Raw genomic sequence first — 22,576 nt, forward strand, 5'->3', positions numbered from 1 at the left:
CGCTAAAGAGCATCTGACCTGGGAATCACTAAAGGGAGCTTCCTTCCAAAGAATGAGTGACGAGCCCCATCCCCAGGGAAAGGGAAGCCACTGGCTATTGATTGAACTAGCATGGCCCATCTTCAATGAGGACACTGGAGCAAGAGCAGGGCTCATGACTCAGCTCTCTCTCCACTTGAGGTGGGCTGAAGAACAGTTCCCACTCCTGCTCTCTGGGCTATTTGGGGTGATAGAGAGATGGAGATTTCAAGAGGGTTATTCTAAATCCCTAATTAGGAAAGCAGGAAGCAGCTCAACAGAAAGAATATGAAAGAAAAACCAAGATGTGGCCATACTGGTACCCTGAGTTCACTGTGGTTACATCCACTTGACACCCTTGCAACGTTTCTATGTTAAATTCCCAGGAATGTACCAGTGTAATCACTCCTGTATAGGAACAGACTTCTGAGAGATCATCGACATTGCAGCTGGGGATGCATTTATCCACGACTGGTCTACCACAGGGCTTGAGCATCACAGCTGCAGATGCTTGGCACATGGAGATGGAGGGGGGCCCTGAACATTACAGTTGTGAAAAACTTGCCATAATGCTCCCTTATTCCCTTTTTAAGGAATTTCATGGGAAACGCTGAGTTTGCAATAGCAAGCTTAGAAAGTAATGTCACAATCTTATGAAATCGCTCTTAGGAGCTGTAGAAAAGGGCAACATTTACAGTGCTGTCCTCCCTCTGGTTCCCATCTCCTACACATCTATTTTTCACCAGCCTAGAAAAGGTTTCTGCAGAATCCTCTGAGGATTCCTCAGTTAGAGACCACAGGCACTCCCAAGACCCTCAGAGCCTCAGGAACATCAGCTTTTCACTCAAGCACACCAAAGTTTTAACCATTGCAATGAATACACACCCATTTTAGCAGATCGCATTTTATCTCTACTCTGTATAACACAATACTCCTAGACCCTTACAATACCTGTGTTGGAAAGAGATGTCTTTTTTGGAATCGGCTAGAGCAGAGTCTCTCTCTCTCTCTCTCTCTCTCTCTCTCTCTCTCTCACACACACACACACACACACACACACACAGAGAGAGAGAGAAACTATAGAATGAAATCTCAGAATGTAGTATCTTGAGCTGGGCTTTGAAAATGAATTCCCCTAGACAGCTTCACAGAGTGTTTCTAGATAACATTTGGCTGTGAAACTTATTCTGAAATGACTGCAAGGAATATGCCAGGCCAATGTATCTGGGAAGATGAGCTGTCCTAATGTGTTAATCAGAATAACACATCTTCTCCAAAGCGTTCGCAACACAACCCTCAGAACCTGGGAATGGGTTACCTTATATAGCAAAAACACCTTTGCACAAAGCATTCTTTGACTAAGGTTAAGGACCCTGAGATGGAAAAATTATCCTGGATTATCCAAATGGGTGAACCTTGCAGCTGTGATCACAGGCAGATGTGACTACAGAAAAATGACAGAGAGATGTAATGTTGCTGGCTTTAAAGACGGAAAACAGGGCCACAAGCTAAGGAATGTGGGCAGCCTCTAGAAGCTGGAAAAGCCAGGGAAACAGACAGTTCTCAAGAGACTCCAAAAGGAATGCAGCCTGCTGGCACCTTAATTTTAGCCTACTGAGACTTGTATCAGACATCTATCCTCCAAAACTCTTAAGGTAATAAATGTGTGTTGCTTTAAGCCACGTTTCTGGTTATGTGTTATAGCAGCAATTAAAATATAAAACACACTCAGGCAAAAGGAAATAAATCTAAAAGCCTTGTGTGTAACACCCTCAGGCTGCTAATGCACTGATGTGCTAGTTTAGTAAGGAATGCTAGACACGAATGCTGGCCTCTGCCTCTGCTCAGGTCAGTCTCCATCCTTCACCCCCACCTGAGCTTCCAGCTCACTCACTCGCGTCCCCACGCACACCTGTGTATCTCCATTCCCCCACGTCCATCCTGTCATAGGACGTATGAAACCTACTTGCTCTTTCTCCCCAAATCCCTCCTGGGACATAGTGGACACAAACCTAGCTACCTTAGGGTTGGATGATTTTGGATTTTGAATGCCCAATAAATAAGCACCCATTTTGGAGTTCCCCTTGTGGCTCAGTGCTAACGAATCCTACTAGTATCCATGAGGATGCGGGTTTGATCCCTGGCCCCACTCAATGGGTTAAGGGTCCTGCATTGCCATAAGCTGTGGTGTAGATTGCAGACGCGGCTCGGATCTGGTATTGCTGTGGTTGTGGTGTAGACTGGCAGCTGCAGCTCCGATTCAACCCCTAGCCTGGCAACTTCCCTATGCCATGGATGCGGCCCTGAAAAAAAAAAAAAAAAAGCACCCATTTTTTTCCACCCAAGTTTGAGGAATAAACATTTCTGCTTCATCACTGGTAAAAACAGATGAAAACATGGTTTGCGTTCCACAGACCAAAGGTCTTGCTAACACTGCCTACTCTCCACTCCCCAAGTTTACAGCTTGGGGCTGCCCACTGAGGAAAAGTTTGGGTCAGGAGAACAGAGATGCTTACCCAGGACAGAGAAGGAAGAGGAAGGGACAGCGCTCCACCAAGTGCAACATTTAAATTCAGTGAGTTATAGCTAATTAAGAAAATGGATTTTTAATGAGACGATATTGATTTTTTTTTCCTATGGATGGGCAATACTTTCTTGTTTTTCTGCATGTCTCACAACGTATTTGCTGAGAATTGGATATTTTAAGTATCATGGAAACTCTGGAAATCAGATTCTCTCTCCTCCCCAGGGTTTGTTGTTGCTGTTTGTTGTTACTTGTTTGTTTGGCGGTATTTCTGAACAGATCTCTAGTCTGTTTTAGTTTAGTGATCAGTTAATAATTGGTTGATTTAAAATAAATGAAATCAATTCCATTTAAATCTAAAGAAAAAAATCTGAAATCTCACTTAGATCTCAGATTTTCACAAGTTCCTTTTTTTTTTTTTTAAGGGCTGCACCCACAGCATATGGAAGCTTGAAGGCTAGGGGTTGAATTGGAGCTGCAGCTGCTGGCCTACACCACAGCCACAGCAACCCCAGATCTGAGCAGTGCCTGTGACCTACACCACAGCTCAGGGCAATGTTAAATCCTTAAGCCACTGAGCAAGGCCAGGGATTGAACCCACATCCTCATGGATACTAGTTAGGTTCGTTACCACTAAGCCATGACAGGAACTCCCCAGAATTTCCTTTTAAGAACTGTTATTTTGATTCAGATATACATCACCAACAAAGGATATGTTTTGTGGGGAAAACAGGATTGGTTCTTTCCGGCATTTATTTTATATGCGTATTTGAAGTTTGGTTTTTGTTTGTGTTGAGCAGTGCAGGATAAGAGTAAAGTTTATAAACCCCTCCTTAGGTGCGATTTTCTTGAGTCACCTATAGTATTCTTTAACACATTTTGCAGGGGGCTAACACGTGGTTTGGAGGAGGAGAAACAGCGCTACACAAGTTCAAGTCTCTACTCTTCCCATGGAGCCTTTGGAAAATAATTTCACCTCCCTCAAAAAAGCGAATAACCACATCTCATGTGCTGATATCTTGGAGACAGATGTGAAAGTCAGGTGAGATACTGTAATAGACCACTTGAGCTTCAAAGGCATTTATAGGTATTAGGTGTTGTTTCTATGAATTCAGAAATTAACTGCTTACCAAATTAGATCGTAATGAGAAGTGACCTAAAAAGATCTTATAAATGGAAGGTATGAGATATACAAAACCTGTGGTCAATTAAACAAATATTCAAAATTTCCACAAAGAGTACCATGAGGCCAATAACTTTATGGTACATATAAAGCTATAATTTACAACACGAACATATTTTGTTGCATTATATATATATATATATTATATTATAAAACTTACATGATTGCTGCATGTCTTGTATCGAATATTCTGCCCTTCACAATTCCTGGGGGAAAAAAGATAATAAAGATTTCAGGGAAGTTGCAAGCAGAAAAATTAAAAAGTGAAAACAAGGCACTGGTAAAACTTTTATTACCTCAAAGATTCAATGTTTAAATTCTAAGAAAAAACTTTCAAGGATCAGGAGGCCAAAAAGTCTCATGGAAATGTCACTTTATTTAAATAAAAAGTGAATTTTTTTATTTTAGTCTTTATTTTATACTGGAGTATAACTGATTTACAATGAGTTAATTTCAGGTGTCCGGCAAAGTGATTCAGTTATACACACACATATATCTACTCTTTTTTAGATTCTTTTCCCATATTGGTTATTATGCAATAGTGAGTAGAGTTCACTGTGCTATCTAGCAGGTCCTGTTGATTATCTATTTTATAACTAGTACTGTGTGTCTGTTAGTCCCGAACTCATAATTTATCCCTCCTTCCAACCTATCTAAATAGAGAGTGAATTCTTTAGGTGAATCAATGTAATATTTAAGGACAGTTTTTACCCCACGGTCCATATAATCACCGAAATTAATGCATAGTTTGTGTGTATGTGTGTAATGTGTGCATATGTTTATTATTTTTTTCTGTGAAAAAGAAGGGAAAGCTATGGACAGGAGTATATGTATCGTACATCCCTGTAAGAGAATTTCTCTTCCTCACTTACTGAGGTCACCCAAGTTAGCTGGGCCCTCCATGACCTCTCTCTCTCTCTCTCTCTTTTTTTTTTTTTTGTCTTTTGTCCTTTTTAGGGCCGCACTGGCAGCACATGGAGGTTCCCAGGCTAGGGGTCTAATCGGAGCTACAGCTGCTGGTCTACACCACAGCCACAGCAATGCCAGATCTGAGTCGAATCTGCTACCTACACCACAGCTCATGGCAACGCCAGATCCTTAACCCACTGAGCGAGGCCAGGGATTGAACCCGCAACCTCATGGTTCAGTCGGATTTGTTTCCACTGCACCACAATGGGAACTCCTGACCTCTCTCTTTAATCAGTATAACTGTTCTCTGTTAAAAATTTGCTTGAGGAAATGCTGATATTTTATTTCCGCCACTGGGCTTACTCAATGGATGCCACAAAAATAGTGTTGGGGGAGGGAGTGGGATGGACTGGGAGTTTGGGGTTAGTAGATACAAACTATTGCATTTGGAGTGGATAAGCAATGAGATCCTTCTGTCTAGCACAGGGAACTATATTCAGTCACTTGTGATGGAACATGATGGAGGATAATGTGAGAAAAACGATAGATAGCTGGGTCACTTTGCTGTACAGCAGAAATGGACAGAACACTGTAAATCAACTATACTAAAATTTTTTTTACATAAATGAATTACAAATGTAGTGTTGGGGTGACTTTCTTAGGATACCAATACTTAGGGTCTGAAGTCACACACTCCTACAAGTACAGGTTTCAGAATCCTCCACAGATGTCTGCCACATACACGATCCTCCCCTCCAGCCACCTGCTGGGGACCCCTTGCCACGCATCTTCCAGGCAAACTCTTCTTCTGGAAGTTTGGAATTCCATCTGACAGGTCCTTTCCTCAGTGCCGTGCTTGCTGTTCTGTATTTTACATTAACTCCTTAAAGATAACTCATCCTTGATGGTACCTTTCTCAATTTTTCCATGGAGGTATATGCTTTTATCCTTTAAGTTTCCCAGGTCAAGTCAATGGCTAATTTGGAGCAAGGCTTAACTGGCCCATCTTGAATCAAAAGCCAGTCTTTTCTATGCCATTTGTTTTAGAATAGTTCGTCCCAGAGGAATAGAACTTTTAAAGTGGACCCAAGGATATATATATATATATATATATTTTTTTTTTTTTGCTGGTGTGATTTAAATATCAGCCTATATGAAATAACTGAACAAGTCTATTTCAGCAATATACAACTCATAACACATACTTTATATGATTCTATTTTTACCAATTACAAAAAAAGTATGTGAAAACTAATAATGTGCCAAGAAGTATAAAGAAGGAAAATCAATCATTCAAAATTCCATCATTAATATTTTTACCAGAATATTTTGTTGTTTAACCTTCCAATGTTTCTGCTATGTTTATTTACAGATGTGAAACCATATTGCCAATTCAATTTCATATTCATTTTAACACAATATTATAACCATTTTCCCATTTTATTTAAAAATTCCTTGGAAAAAAAATTGTTTAGTAGACTACGTAATAGTCCATTATACAGACATTACCTTCTTGCAGTTGTGAATTTAAATTTTTTAAATTATGGTAAAATACACATAAAATTTACCATCCTAACCATTTTAAAGTATGTTGTTTGGTATTATAAGTATATTCACATTGCTGTTAAGACATTACCTTTTTGGTTATTTAGGCTATCTCCTCTTTTTTCCTACTTTCAAAATTTGCATTTAGTGGAGTTCATGCCATGGCTCAGTGGTAATGAACCCAACTAGTATCATGAGGATGCAGGTTCAATCCCTGGCCCCAGTCAGTGGGTTAAGGGTCGGGCGTTGGTGTGGCGGTGTTGAAGTGGATAACAAGTGCCAGTCCTTTTATCTTATGACGTCTTTCATGCATGCATTTTTTTTATATATAATGATTTTTTTCCATTATAGCTGGTTTACAGTGTTCTGTCAGTTTTCTACTGTACAGCATGATACCACTTCACACCAATCAGAATGGCCATCATTAATAAGTCCACAAATAACAAATGCTGGAGGGGATGTGGAGAAAAGGGAACCCTCCTGCACTGCTGGTGGGAATGTAAGCTGGTACAGCCACTATGGAGAACAGTATGGAGTTACCTTAGAAAACTATACATAGAACTACCATATGATCCAGCAATTCCACGCTTGGGCATATATCCGGACGAAACTTTCCTTGAAAAAGACACATGCACCTGCATGTTCATTGCAGCACTATTCACAATAGCCAAGACATGGAAACATGCATGAATTTTAAACTTTGGGTTAGCTAAATATTATTTGAGTGGTTGTTTTTTTCCAAGAAGGGCAAATGTCTGGCATCTTATTAGACTTTGCATTTCCCATAGGAAAGGCAATATAGCAAGATATATTATTTTGTCATGATCATTTTTCCTCAAAACACATGCTTCACTGACTTTTGACATTTAGGTTTGCAGGAGTTAGATTTTTAGGCTTTTGTATATGTGTTTCATTTTTCTGCCTGGAAGCTTATAATGTTTTGTTTTGTTAATATCTGAAGTAAAAATCATGGTCAGAATGTATCTAACTGTGTGTTTATTGTCATCAATGTTCACTGAAGATGGTGGGCCCTTTTGACTGGAATACTCGAGGTCTTTATTTGCAAAGCTGTATGTTATTCTCAGATTATAATTTCGTTACTGCTCTTGTTCCAAGAATACCTGTAATCCTTAAATTCTTAGAGTTCTTGAGGGAACTCTAGTTCCCTTTCTCTGCTCCTATTATTTCCTTATTGATCTACGATTTCCTCTAATATACATCTCATTATACTTATGCTTCTAAGAAATCTACAGATATCTCGACACATGACTGAGTTCCTTTTTCTGCAGTGATTATTTCATGTTTTATTATCTCATATATTTTTCGGTTTTGTTTTTTAGGGCCATACCCGTGGCATATGGAGGTTCCCAGGCTAGGGGTTAAATTGGAGCTACAGCTGCCAGCCTATGCTACAACCACAGTAACTCAGGATCCAAGCCTCGTCTGTGACCTACACCACAGCTCAGGGCAATGCTGGATCCTTAACCCACTGAGCAAGGGCAGGGATCGAACCTGCAACCTCATGGTTCCTGGTTGGATTCATTTCCATCGTGCCACAATGGGAACTCCGGATATACTTTTTGATAGTGCTTTTTCTTTCCTTGCAACCCTTCTCTCAAACGCACCCTTCTCTATGTACATCTCATACCATCCTCTCCTCATTTTCTGTTCCAATTACGTGTATCCCAGCCTCTCCACATCTTCTGTTTTCTGAGAGGTACAGTCCCTAATGGGATTTAGAAGGCATACGGCAGAAAGACATTTTGGAGTGAGAACAGCATTACAGCTGCTCCAAAAGCATTACCTAAATGATAGTTAAATTTCTGAACTGGAATACAGACAAGGTGTCCAAGGAGTTGCCTCCTTTTAATACAATTCTCTTGAGTTGTAGTTTATAACATCTTCTAGATTGCTGCAATAGGTTGACCCAGTCTTAGTATTTCCTAATGCTGTATATTTCCATTTTGTGACTCATCAGAGGTATAGGACTTCAAAATTTATGAAGCTCTCAATGAGGCCACGTTAAATTTTAAACATTGCAGAAGCACCAAACTGAGAGTCAGGCAGGAAAAATTTATTAGGGTGGAGAAGGCTGTCTCCTGGTCGAAGGCATATGACTCCATTCTCCCGGGAAACAACAGCCATGCCAGTGGACAAGGTCATTTACTTACATGCCTTATTTCATTGTGCTTATTATGTGTATAAAAGAAGAAAATAAATCACAGAAACAAGTGAAAGGGTAAGTTAAAGTACTCTGTTTCTTTTGGAAGAGCCCCAATTGAGGAAAGCAGCTAATAGATTAGGCAAGTGATAACCAAAATCTTTTTGTATCACATTGACTTATAACCTTAAAAAGCTTTTGACTCTAATTTCAAGAGGGCAGGCAAATTACCAAAACATGGCTTAAGGAAGTATCTGAGGAGTTCCCACTGTGGTGCAATGGGTTAAGAACCTATCTACAGCGGCTCGGGTCACTGCAGAGGCGTGGGTTCAATCCCCACCTGGCACGGTGGGTTAAAGGACCCAGGATTCAATCTCTGGCCTGGGGAACTTCCATAGGTCGTGGATGCGGCCATAAAATAGAGTATCTGAATTAATCAAAATACTGGAATACAAAAACTTTTGAAACTTACGAAGAATGACATTTTCTTTAAAAGTGTATTAGAACTTCAGAAATAATTTTTCAGATGCATTTTCATTAATTGCTTACTTTTAGTTATTTCAATGAAAAAAAAACTAATTTTGAAAAATTTAACACTTAAAGGAAAGAACACAGATTTGCTGAAGGCAGCTTATGGTTGGGTCTCAGGCCTGCTATGTAGACCACACGGTCATCCATACCCCGCTGCCACCTGCTATGCCCTCACTGTGAAGCACTAACTTGCATCTTGAGCATTGCACCTGAAAATCTAAACCTAAAACTTAAGTAGATCTCCATTAGACATCCCACTGCAACTGCGGCAAAGTGATATTGGAAAGGGAGCATTTAATTTCATGAATTCTCAAAATATAAAGTACCATTTTGGACTCATTCCTTCTCCAATGGCTTTATATAGTGCATCTACTGGGTACCAGGATGCAGACATAAAGATGCAGGGAGGTTATCTCTCAATTCCCTGAACCAGCCAGTAGTAAGGTTGTTTTAACCCAACCACCTGGTGGATATTAACATTCTCCTTCACTTTGTCCATCCTAACACACACTGAACCCACTGACCAGCCTCTATGGATGTGGCATGCTTTGGTTACAATTCAGTATGAAAATGAATGGCCACTTTATGAAACAGGCACAAAATGAAAGGCAAGTTATTTTAAAGTTGAGGACACTGGAGTCTGAATTCCCCAAGCAGGAACCTGCCAGCTTATTCTGGAAATAATTCCTTTGGCTCAAAGCAACCGAGCTGCAGAAATATTACTTCCAAGTTTTTAATTTCATTCTAATTATTATTTGCAAGAGCTAATGGTTATCAGGAGTATATGAAAATTCAAGAACATCGTTTCACAATTATGTATTTTCTATCCATTACAACACTCATAACACCCTGATATTGAAGATTTTTGAAGCCATAAATTTATGAATATATAAAAAACATATGTTGATTCCACATGAGGATACATTAAAAACATTAATAAAATTTCCCTGGAGTTTACAGCACTATAATTTATTATGTTCATTTGCTGATATATTGACTCAAATACTAGTGTCTTAAAAACTGAGAAGCATGTGTTTTGAAGAATAAAAATATATTAATTTTTTAAAATAGTAGTTAACTTAAACCTGTCTCTCCCATGGTTGGCACCTGACTAGAATATCAAATTGCACATTTCTGCAAGAGAAAAGAGAGATTTTGGCTGGCGTATGGTTTGCAGTGTAAATGAACTGAGCGTGTATTTAAACGTAATCGAATTCTGAAATAACTTTGTCCACCAAGAAATAAATGAGCAAAAGAGGCACACTCACCTCCTTTCCTAAATCATGAATTTAAAGGAGTACACTGATTTTTAAAAATTAAAGAAAGAAGGCACTGAAATGCTTTCTAAAGCTTTGGGATAGTTTTTCTGTTTGGATTTATATGTAATCACCTCCACAGACCTCTTCCAAAAAAACCTGACCACAACAGCTCAAAATTTATGAAGATTTAATGAGTCTCTAAGTTTGAGGATAAAGAGACTTGATAAACTTTCCAAGGGAAGTAGGTTTCCTTCTTAATAATCTCAGAGTTCTTCCCAAATCATAGTGAAATGTCTCAATATGGGAGAGGGTATGTAAGATTAGGGGCTGCCTAAAAGGTGGGGAGCAGGAATGGGAGGATTATTAATGACCTTGCTGCCCCTCTTTTGAATTAATCTAATTTCATTTTTATGCAGAAAAATAATGTTGCACCCTATTTATTGTCAGAGTCATGGAAAGAGTGGGTGCACCACAGGCCTGGCCTTGGGCCAAGAACCAAGCTGGAGAAAAAAACATACATTGCCTTACCATACACTTGTCTTACTATAAATATCTCAGAATACACTATTCTCTCCTTCAAGTTTTTTTCTTTCTTTTGGTTTAGGATCTTCCCAAGCCTCGGATATGTATTCAAATTAGATAAGCTCAGGGAGAAAGCAAAAATTTGGAGATTCTAGGTCTAGAAGCGAATGTTAAAATGCAGATGTGTACACAAATAGACTAAAGAATACTGCAGAAGTCCTAAAAGATGAAAAAGTTGAGCAAGTGCAACCTCAGGAATGGTGATTTGAAATATAGCAGCAATATTTGGGATGGAACTATTTCAGGGTTCCCACAATTATTTTATTAAGAAGTGTTTTATGTCCAAAAAAAAGGGGGGAAGGAGAATGATGCAAACTTATTAAATATAAGTAATCTTCATAATTTCTTAAAAGTTTTCTTGGGATTTATGTTTAAGAAATATATCATATATACAATGGAATATTACTCGGCCATAAAAAAGAACAAAATAATGCCATTTGCAGCAACATGGACGCAACTCGAGATTCTCATACTAAGTGAAATTAGAAAGATAAAGACAAATACCATATGATATCACTTCTATATGGAATCTAAAATATGGCACAAATGAACATATCTACAAAACATAAACAGACTCACAGACATAGAGAACTGACTCGTGGTTGCCAAGGGGGAGGTGGGGAAGAAGTGAGGTGGACTGGGAGTTTAGGGTTAATAGATGCAAACTATTACATTTTCAGCATTTAAGCAATGAGGTCTTACTCTATAGTGTAAGGAGCTAAATCCACTGGGGGGAGGCCGTAATGGAAGATAATATGAGGAAAAGAAGATAGATAGATAGATAGATAGATAGATAGATAGATAGATAGATAGATAGATAGATAGATAGATAGATAGAAAGATAGATAGAGATAAAAAAAACTGGGTCACTAATGCTGTACAGCAGAAATCAGCTCAACACTGTAAATCAACTATACCCTAATAAAAACAAAAAAAGAAAGAAATGTATCATTACAAATATGTGGAAGCCTCCTGCCAAACCTCCTCAATCCCATCCTCCCACTGCCCTCCCCTCAGTTAGAGGAAAGTAAGTAAATGGTATCAGAGTCTGCAGAATCCTCCACAGCTTGATCTTTTTTTGTCTCTATACTATGTTTTTGAGAATATCCATGTTGAGAGATGCAACCCTAATGCATTCATTTTTATGGCTCTAGATTAATCCAATTTATAAATATAGCTCCATTTGTCAATTCTTATTTTCTAGTGATCCATTTTCCTAAAAGTCTGTGAAGATTTAGATTGGTTCTCCAATGAGCAATCTTATACCATCACCTTAGGCACATCTGCACACATTCCTCTGCGATACATGTCCTAGTGGGACTGTTCTGCTGTGGGCATTTACCGCTTCCGGATGACCAGATAATGACACATTGCCCTTGAAAGGGAGAATATCAATTTTCACCCCACTAGTAGTGCAGAAAAATCCTTGTTTTCACACATCCAGGCCAATATTTGGCATTTTATTTAAACTTTAAAAAGCCTTCTAGTCTGAAGAATATGAAATATCTCACTTTGTATTCTTTTGTATTTTTTGGTTAATGAAGTTAATATTTTCATTTGTTTTAGACTATGCAAGCTCCCCTCTGTGCATTTCCTGCTCCTATCTTCTACCTAGTCTCCTACTAGTTTGCTTTGCTTTTGTTTTACTGTAGAAGTTATTTAAATATTTCAGATGCTAATCCTTTACTGGTTATACTCATCACCAAGATTTTCTCCCACTGTATGCTTTTCTTTTGGTTTATAGCATATATTTTTATGAAACAAAGGTGTTTGTTTAACCTGCTTGAATGTATAAATATTTTCCTTTTGTAACTTAAGCTTTTTGTGTCCTAAGAAATAATTCACCACCCAGAGATTATAGCCCTATATATTCTTATAAATGTTTTCAAGATTTGCTTTTCATAAGTAGACTTTAATCCACCTGGCATTTATTCTCTAGTGGATTGACATTTTCTAATATTTTTCCTTTGGATATTAATAATCACATTTGAACCCATGTACTGAATATTCATCCTTTCTCCATAAGTCTTTCCACTGAGGTAAAATCAACATATAACATTATATTAGTTTCAGGTGTAAGTCCACAAATTTTTAATGCCATCTTGAAAATATATCAAAACCCCATATATGCATGTTTCTGGGCTCTTGATTTTGCTACATGGGCCTATTTGTACCCACACTACTGCTATCATGAAAATTTTTTTCACATTAGTTTCTGGCCAAGTCTTCAATTCTCTTCTCCTTCGAAGCTGTTTTCATACCTTTGTAGTTCCATATGATTCTTAGGATTGAAACCATGCTTAATTTAAACATTAATTGAGGAGAAACTGGCATTTTAATGATATTGAAACTTCCTATTTATGAACATATTATTCATCTCTATTTAGGTGAGCTTTTAAATATTTCATAAAGGCCTTGTACATCTTTTATTGAATTCATTACAAGGTACCTTATATATTGTAAGTAGTGTGATTTTTTTTTTGAAATTTTGCTTTCTCATTAGTTTCTGCTATCGTTTAAGAATATAGTTATTTTGCATTAGTTGTTTCCAGTAATCTTAATTAACTCTTTCATTCCTCCTATTATTTTATGTATAGATACTCTGATATTCTATCTAGACAATCAGGTAGTCTACAAATAATGAGAAATTTACTTCTTCATTTCTAACTGTTATACCTTGTATTTCTATTTCTTGCCTTATTATACTGACTAGGACCTCAGATGCAATAATGAATATAAACAATGACAAGAGGCATTCTTATATCTAATGTTAAAGAAAATGCAGGAGTTCCCATCATGGCTCGGTGGTTAATGAACCTGACTAGTATCCATGAGGACGAGGATTCACTCACTGGCCTCACTCAGTGGGTTAAGGATCTGGCATTGCCATGAGCTGTGGTGTAGGCGGCAGACACGGGGCTGGAGCTACAGCTCTGATTTGGCCCCTATCCTGGGAACCTCTCCATATGCCTCGGGTGCAGCCCTAAAAAGACAAAAAAATAAAAACAAAAATAAAGAAAATGCAGTCACATTCTATATATTAAAGAGAGCGCATCTCTATTCCTAGTTTGCAAATATTTTTCATTTCAACTATGAGTAAGTATTCATCTTATCAAATACTACTTTTGCATTGATTTAGATTAACTTTATGGCTTTTCTCCCTTAAATATTCCATGTTATGACTGCTGGTGCTTATCATGGCAAATATTTCCTTGTGTGCTATCTATTTCAGGACTGCAAGCTTACCATAAGCAGGCCTCCATCGTTAGAAACAGGAATCCTATACAATCTGGCTTGGTAATCCACCTCTCTGTAGCTTCCATTACTACAGTAACCTCAGGGCTAACGAGGGTAACATGACTATTTTTCATATTAATTTCTCACCTCAAGGTTTCCACAATCACATGGGATAATATACAGTCAACTCAATATAAACAACATATGCAGATCAATACACACGCACCTCAGCCTCTTGGGAGAATAGGTCCATTATTCCAAAGTGGAAAGTTTGTTTTTCATTTAGTGTTGATACCAAGATATTTAAATTCCCTATGCTGGTGTATGGCTTTTATTTTTTTCAAGTCCATAGGTTAGTAAGCATATAGACCTCAACAGTCCTGCCTTTCTATTAATGCTGGAGTTCTTATGCTGTATCTCACATACAATCACAAGGTCTCCTGCATCCCATCTGCATCCCCAGGGTAGGCACAAAATCAGTTATGCCCTTACTGGTTTTCCTTGTTTTTTGGCTCTGCAGATTTCATTTAATTTCTTATAGGTTTAAACTTCACTTTTTTAAATTACTAAGACTTTTTTAAGAACAGTCTTGGGTTCACAGCAAAACTGAGGGGAAAGAACAGAGACTTCCCATATATCTCCTGCCCCTACCCATGCATAGCTTCCCTCATGATCAACATTCCCCATCAGAGCAGTGCCTTTGCTACAACTGATAAACCTGCACTGACACATCATCATCACCCGAAGTCCATAGGTCACATTAGGGTGACATTTGGAACTGGATATTCTATGGATTTAGACAAATGTGTAATGACACATATCCATCATTATGGTATCATACAGAATATTTTCACTGCCGTAAATATCCTCTGTGTTCCACCTACTCATCCCTCTCATCCTTAACCATGGCAGCCACTGATCTTTTTACTGTCTTCATAGTTTTGTCTTTTACAGGATCATAAACTATGCAGCCTTTTTAGATTGGCTTCTTTCACGTATTAATCTGCATTTAAACTTTCTTGATGTCTTTTTTTATGGCTGGATATCTCATGTCTTTTTAGTGCTGAATAATAGTCCACTGTCTGGATGTGTATCTTATTTATCCATTCACCTCACTGAAGAACATCTTGGTTGCTGACACGTTTGGGCAATTATGAATAAAGCTGCTATAAACATATGTGTGCAGGTCTTTGTGGGGACATAAGTTTTCATTTACCTTGGGCAAACATCGAGGAGCATGAATGTTCACTCATACAGTAAGAGTATGTTTAGTTTTATAAGAAACCATCTTATTGTCTTCCAAAGTAGCTGTACCATTTTGCATTCCCACCCACAATAAGCAAGAGTTCCTGCTACTCCATACCCTCACCAGCATCTGGTGTGGTCAGTGTTCTGGATTCTGGCAATTCCAACAGATACAGTGGTCTCTTATTGTCTGAATTTGAATTTACCTGATGACATAATGTGGCACATCTTTTCATGTGCTTATTTTCCATCTACAAATCTTCTTTGATGCAGTGTCAGTTAAGGTTTTGGCCAATTTTTTTAATTGGGTTGTTTCCTTATTGTTGAGTTTTATAAATTCTTTGTATATTCTGGATAATAGCCTTTTATCAAATATGTCTTCTGAAAATATTTTCTCCCAGTCCTTGGCTTGTCTTCTCATTTTCTTGATGTTATCTTTTGCAGACAGAGGTTTTTAATTTTAATAAAGTCCAGCCTATCAATTATTTCATTCATGGATCATGCCTTTGGTGTTTTACCTAAAAAGTCATGGCCATATCCAAGATCATCTGGGTCTTCTTCTAGGTTATCTGCTAGGAGCTTTATAGTGCTGTGTTTTACATTTAATTATCTTATACCTTTTGAGTTAGTGAAAGGTCTGCGTCCATTTTCAATTTCTTTGCATGTGGATGCCCAGTAGTCCAGCACCATTTGTTGAATAAACTGTGTTTGCTTTATTGTGTTGCCTTTGTCTTTTGCCAAAGATTAGTTGACTACATTTATTGAAATCTATTTCTGAGCTCCCTATTTTGTTTCATTTATCTATTTGCCTGTTCTTTCACCAATAAGACACTGCTTGATTACTGCAGTGTTATATTATGTCTTGATGTGACATACTATACTATACTATTCTCCTTCAATATCATATGAACTATGCTGGGTCTTTCGCTTCTCCACATAAACTTTAGAATCAGTTTGTTGATATCCACAAAATAATATGCTGGGTTTTTCACTGTTGTCGTTGTTGTTGTTTTTTGTTTGTTTTTTGTTTTGCTTTTTAGGGCCACACCAGTGGCATATGGAAGTTCCCAGGCTAGGGTTCCAATCGGAGCTGCAGCTGCTGGTCTACACCATAGCCACAGTAATGTAGGATCCTACATTACTCTAGGGTCTTAGACCTACCACACAGCTAATGGCAATGCCAGATCCCCGAGTCACTAAGTAAGGCCAGGGGTCAAACTCACATCCTCATGGATACTACTAGTTGGAATTGTTTCCACTGCACCACAATGGAAACTCCCCAGGCTGGAATTTTGATTGAGACTGCATTCACTCTACGGACCAAGTTGGGAGAAACTGACATCTTGGCAATATTTAGTCTTCCTATCCATGATCATGGAATATCTCCCCTTTCAACTTTACTTAAGAAGATTTCTGTCCTATTTTACCTGGCATTGCCACATGCCTTTAAAAATTAAATTAAATCTTTTATTTAAAAATAACTGTAAATCACATTCATTTGCAAGAAATAATGAGAATAAATCCCTTTACCTTGAAAGGGAAAATGTATCCTTTACCTTGTTTCTTATGATGATAACATCTTGCAAAACTGTGGCACAATAACACAATCAGGAAATTAACATTAACCATCAGAATACAGAACATTCCTATTAGCAAAAGGATCCTTCAAGTTGCTTTTTATAAAGTCATACCTTTTTTCCACCCACCCCCACCTCTTCTTTAATACCTGGAAATTACGGATCTGTTTTCCATTTCTATAACTTTTTTCATTTCTAGAATACTATATAAATGAGGTTCTATGGTATGTAACCTTTGGAGAATGGCTTTTTGTACCTCAGCACAATTCTCTGGAGATTCATCCAGGTCGCTGCATTTAAGAGTGGATCATTTCTTTTTACTGCTATGTAGTATTCCACGATACAGATGTACCGTGTCTACTTAATATTCACCCACTAAAGGGCCTTTGGGTTGTTTCCACTTTTTGGCTATTATGAGTAATTCTGCTAAAAACATTCGGGTTTTCATGTGAAAAGAGGTGTTCTTCATTTCTCTGGGATAAATGCCCAGGATTACAACTCCTGGGTTGTATGGTAGCTGCATGTTTATTTTTTCAAGAAATTGCCTGTGGCTGTCCTATTTTACATTCTCATCACCAGTATAGGACTGATGCAGTGTCTCTGCATTCTTGCCATCATTTCATGTTGCCACTTAAAAAAAAACCTATTCTGATAAGTATGTAACAATATCTCATTGTGGTTTTAACTTGCATTTCCCTAATAGCTAGTGATATTAAGGACATTTTCATGTATTTATTTGCCATCTGTGTATCTTCTTTGATAAAGTATCTGTTCAGGTTTTTTGTTCATTTTCTAATTAGATTGTCTTTTTTAATTGCAGATTTTTAAAAGTTCTTAATATAGATCCCAGTCCTTTATCAGATATGTGGTTTGCAAATATTTTCTCTTATCAATCTAGGTGTTTATCCCTCTGCCAATACCACAATTTTGACTAACGTTATATGTCTTGATATCAGGTATACTGATTCCTTCTACTCTATTTCTCTTTTTAAAATATTACATATTTTTTACATACAAATGATTTTAATCAAACCTGCATTTTCCATGAGTAACAATCTCAAACTGCTCTATTTCTTTTCAGAATTGTTTTAGGTATTCCATGGCTTATGCATTTCCATATAAATCTTGAAATAATCTACTTTTAATCTATTAAAAAAACTTGCTGGAATTTTGAGTGAAAAAGCTATAAATCAATTTGGGCCCAGATTTTTGCCCCCTTGGCTCCTAAAATATTGAAATCAGAGGATCCTTAACTGAGAAATCAGAGCATCCCAAAATAAAATACCTAAAAACACGATCAGACAATGATCTAGACCAACCACACCTCCCTAAGATTAATCTCACAACTCTTTTCCTTAAATATGAACAACATCAAAAAACAACAAAAAGATTACAATAAATCTTAGAAAAGTCTCTAACATGAAATATAGTGACAAAAACAAAATAGAAAACAGTAATTTGGAAAGAACTGAGACCATACGAGGAGACGAAAACCTGCCCCTGAAGAGTCTATTTATATGCTTAGAGATAAAAGAGAAGATACTGCATCTGAGAATCAGGGACAGGCTACTTTAAAAAAAAAAAAAAACTCAAGGAATAAAAATATTTCAGAAAAAAATGGCAAAAGAGAAAAAAAGAGATTTATAAAGTACTCAGTGAGTTGGAAAATAAGTTTTGCTAACTCTCCCAGAAAGTAGGGCAAATGGGTAAAGAGAGGAAAACAGGAAGTCTCATATCTGAATAATACATACATATACGTCTTTTAAAAACAATAAAAAAATAAACTTTAAAAACTATCTTTGCAGGGAATTCCCTTTGTGGTACAGTGGAAATGAATCTGACTAGTATCCATCAGGATGTGGGTTCAATCCCTGGCCTCACTCAGTGGGTTAAGGATCCAGTGTTGCAGTGAGCTGTGGTGTAGGTCACAGACAAAACTCAGATCCCATGTTGCTGTGGCTGTGGTGTAGGCCAGCAGCTTTAGCTCCAATTCGACCTATAGCCTGGGAACTTCCATATGCCTCACGTGCAGCCCTAAAAAGCAAAAAAACAAAAAACAAACAAAAGCAACCAAAAAAGGAAAAAAACTATCTTTGCAAAAAGTCTATATTCTCCAAACTATAGTCAAGCAGGCTTTTTTTTTTTTAAACAATCCTGGGATTCAATTAATTCAGGTATTTATTCATGGAGTAAAATATACCAAATTTCCACTACACATCAGTAGTAACGTTGGACATGGATAAGGAGATGAAAGACATCCTCTATACCACCTGAAATTTTGTTTCAAATATTAAAATAGAAAAATAAAAACACAATGAAATAAACACTCTGATAAAAGTATATTCAAAAAATACTATAGAAACACAGAAGAACTATATCTAACCAAATAAATGCTAGGAACTTCCAACAAATGCTTTAAGGAAGAAATGGAGATTCAAAGGAGTTTCTGAGATCAACTACATGTTCACAAAAAGGAGAAAAGGATGCTTTAGGCAGAAAGCAGAACATTGACAAAAGATGTGAAGTAATAGGTGAGCATATGTTCACTTATTTATTCATTAAATTAACATTGTTCAGATCCTAACCACATGTTAGACCTTAGAGTGGTGAAATCAGTGTCCCTTCCCTAAAAGCAGTCCTATCTTGCTAACAATAGAAGCACGAAAGAGGAACATCACAGTTAGACAAAGATGCCAAGATAGGCTCCCTACATGAGGATGACATTGAAGAATAAGGAAGAATGAGCCAGATATCATACTATAAAAAGACACAAACTATATATGATAAGATGCAGATGATTAAGACAACATATACACAAATAAGGACCAGGTTTAAAATGAAGGAAAGAATGTAAGGTAACAAATATGTCATAGTGGCATTTTGAAATGTCATTAGAAAATAGATCAGAAAAAATTCAAGTGGCAAGGATCTTGAAAACTACTTCCAAATACACAGGAAAATAAAAAAAAACAGATAAAAAGGATTACAGTAAACATAAAATACATACAGAAATAACTAGTGCCCTTGAAGAAGAGAATAGAAGAAAAAGGCAAGAACCAATAGTAAATGATATAATAGAAGAAATGTTTTTCTTACAATAAATAAAACTCTAAATCTGTAAACAAAAGTAGCCACCATGTGCCAAGGAAAAATAAATGAAGAGACACAATATTGCAAAACTCCTGAGGGGAAAAATAAAGCCTTCTATAGGCAGTCAAACAGAACAAATTAAGTTATTCACCAACAGAAAAAAAAATCAAGCCAGCTTGAGTGGTCTATGAGTAACACTGTACCAAACTGGGGAAGAAGAACACCTAAATCTTGAGAGGGAATATCTGCGTCTCAGGAATTTTATACCCAAATAAGTCATTCCCTGCTTATGTGTGAAATCAAAAGAAGGACATTTTAAGATATATAAAGGCTCCTAAAGTATAAGACCCACAACTTTTTCCTGAAATTAAAAAGACGATAAAGTCTTGCTGCTTTAAGTGTGGTCCTTGGACAAGCAGCATTGACATCACCTAAGAATTTGTTAGAAATGAAAGCTCTTGGGCTCCACCCCAGACCTACTGAATGAAAGTTTATATTTTAACAAGATCCCTAGGTTATTCATATGTGCATTAAAATTCCAGAAGCACAGCTCAAAACATATCCTTGCCAACAAAGTGTTGATTCAAAATGAAGAACTTCAAATACTGACAATGAACACTGAAATAATATATGCACACAAACACAATTAAATTTCGAGGATGGTTTGAAATATGATTATGAAAGAATAGATATAAAGGGAACAAATGATGCCAAGAAACTGAGTATAAAATCCCAAATTATAATAACAAAACTCCAACAAAAGACAATGAAGAAGAAAAGCATAAAATATGCATCAGCTTACAAATAGAAATTAAAAGAAACTAATATTTTATTATTGGTATTGATAGCAATAAAGCAAATATTAAAGATGGTTTTCAAACATCTTAAATTTAACCATCAGTAATATAAAAACAGAACATATATAATTTTCAAACCCAAAGGTACAATTTCAGCAAAAAAAAAAAAAAAAAAAAAGAAAGAAAAGAAAGGAAAGATTTTAAATAGAGATGGTAATTCAGGCATATATATTGAACTCCTTTCCCCTTAAAAGATGCCCAGTGAAATGACCAACAAAGTATAATAATAGGTTAACATCTAAATCATAGCTGGACATTCACAGAAACTATCCACAAGTCATAAACTTCAATATGTGTGTGAGCAAGACATAAATGGTTCACAAATACACTATTAATTTATATAAAAGAGAAGCCTTTCTTTGAAACAAGAACAGATTCACAGGAGAATCCATCAATACTCACTAAATCAAAGTGACACAAAATGATGTAGCCAGGACTCCTGGCAAGCAATGGCTAGTATAAGACAAAAATGTAGAGGCACCTAAGATCCCACTGTATAGGGGTCCCTGTGAAACACAAAGTGCCTGTATGGATTGGGGTACCCTGAAAGGGTTAAGTGAAGTGCAGGTACTGCAGAGACTACCTCTAAATAAAGGAAAGCCACAAAAATCACATAAAAGAAACTCATTAGCAAAAAGGCAATGTTCCTCTCCACAAATGCCTTCAGTTGGAGCCTCCCATTCATTCTCCATACGGATACAAAACTTCCATCAATCTAAAGCAACAATTCCTACCCAAACAGAAGAAAGGCATTTTACCACAGAGAGTGATAAGTAAATTAATAAGGAACTTGATAAAATACTGATTATAACCTAGATCCCTAATATTTGAAGTATAGGGACTTGGAGATAAACACACACACACACACACACACACACAAACACACACTATTCATACAGATACATATGTAGATATAAACATATGTAGATTTTTTAAAAACCGCTCATTGATTGTTTTCAGCCAATTTTTCTCTAATTGTGCATTAAGGTCTATGAATTTCCCTGTAAGGATGGAATTAGGTATATCTTTCAAGTTTTGATATATTGTATTTTCTGATCATGCTTCTTTCCTTAAGTTTCTACTTTGATATTAGTACAGTTGCACCAATTTTCCTGTAATTAGTGTCACATTATATCTTTTTTACCATGCTTTTATTTTCAGTCTTTCAGTGCTCTTATATTTAAGGTTCATCTCTAGTAAACAGCATGTTTTAGTCTAACAATCTTTATCTTTTAACTAGAGTACTTAGTCCATTTACATCTAATGTAAAAACATATTTGGGAGTTCAAATCTACTATCTTATCATTTGTTTTCTATTTGTCACTATTGCTCTATGTTCCTTTTTCTCTCCTTTCTTGAGTTCTCTGGAATCAAACATTTTATTAGTATTCTATTTCTTCCTATAACAGGTTAGTTATATAATTCTTTTTATTATGCCTTTAATGGTAACCCTAGAAATTACAACATGCATCCTTGACTTTGAAAAATCAAATGTGAACTAGTTATTTTTACAATTTCCTGGACAATTTGAAGACATTATAACACTTTAACTCCATTTACTCCTTTCCCAAATTTTATGTCGTTTCCTTTTTTTTTTTAATTCCACATACATTTTAACCTCAAGAAACATTACCATTATCCCTTTAAATAATTACTATTGATTTGTATATGTTCTAAATTCCTATTAATTTCTTCTGGCATTTCCCATCCTCCATGTATGGTCATTTTGCTTCTACCTGAAGAACTCCCTTTAGCACAAGCCAAATAGTAAAGTTTTAGTTTGTCAAAAAAAAAAATCTTTATCTCACCTTAACATTTGAAGGATAATTTTGCTAGGTAGAGGATTCTATTGTAATGG

At 36.7% G+C, this 22,576-nt stretch overlaps 1 protein-coding gene across 2 annotated transcripts in view; it reads right to left on the bottom strand.

The window, feature by feature from the left end:
• The window catches only part of ADAMTSL3 (ADAMTS like 3), a 357,638-nt gene that overhangs the window by 214,735 nt on the left and 120,327 nt on the right, over positions 1-22,576 (bottom strand). For both annotated transcript variants that reach the window (XM_021098873.2, XM_021098874.2), the window contains exon 5: positions 3,886-3,931. In XM_021098873.2, the coding sequence (XP_020954532.1) occupies positions 3,886-3,931 (46 nt within the window). The remainder of the gene's footprint in view (positions 1-3,885; positions 3,932-22,576) is intronic.

The sequence above is a fragment of the Sus scrofa genome, chromosome 7 (genome assembly GCF_054392235.1).
Source record: "Sus scrofa isolate SSC_HxYL_T2T_F1_AM1 chromosome 7, Sscrofa_HxYL_maternal_Yorkshire_Landrace_v2.0, whole genome shotgun sequence".
Lineage (NCBI taxonomy): Eukaryota > Metazoa > Chordata > Mammalia > Artiodactyla > Suidae > Sus > Sus scrofa.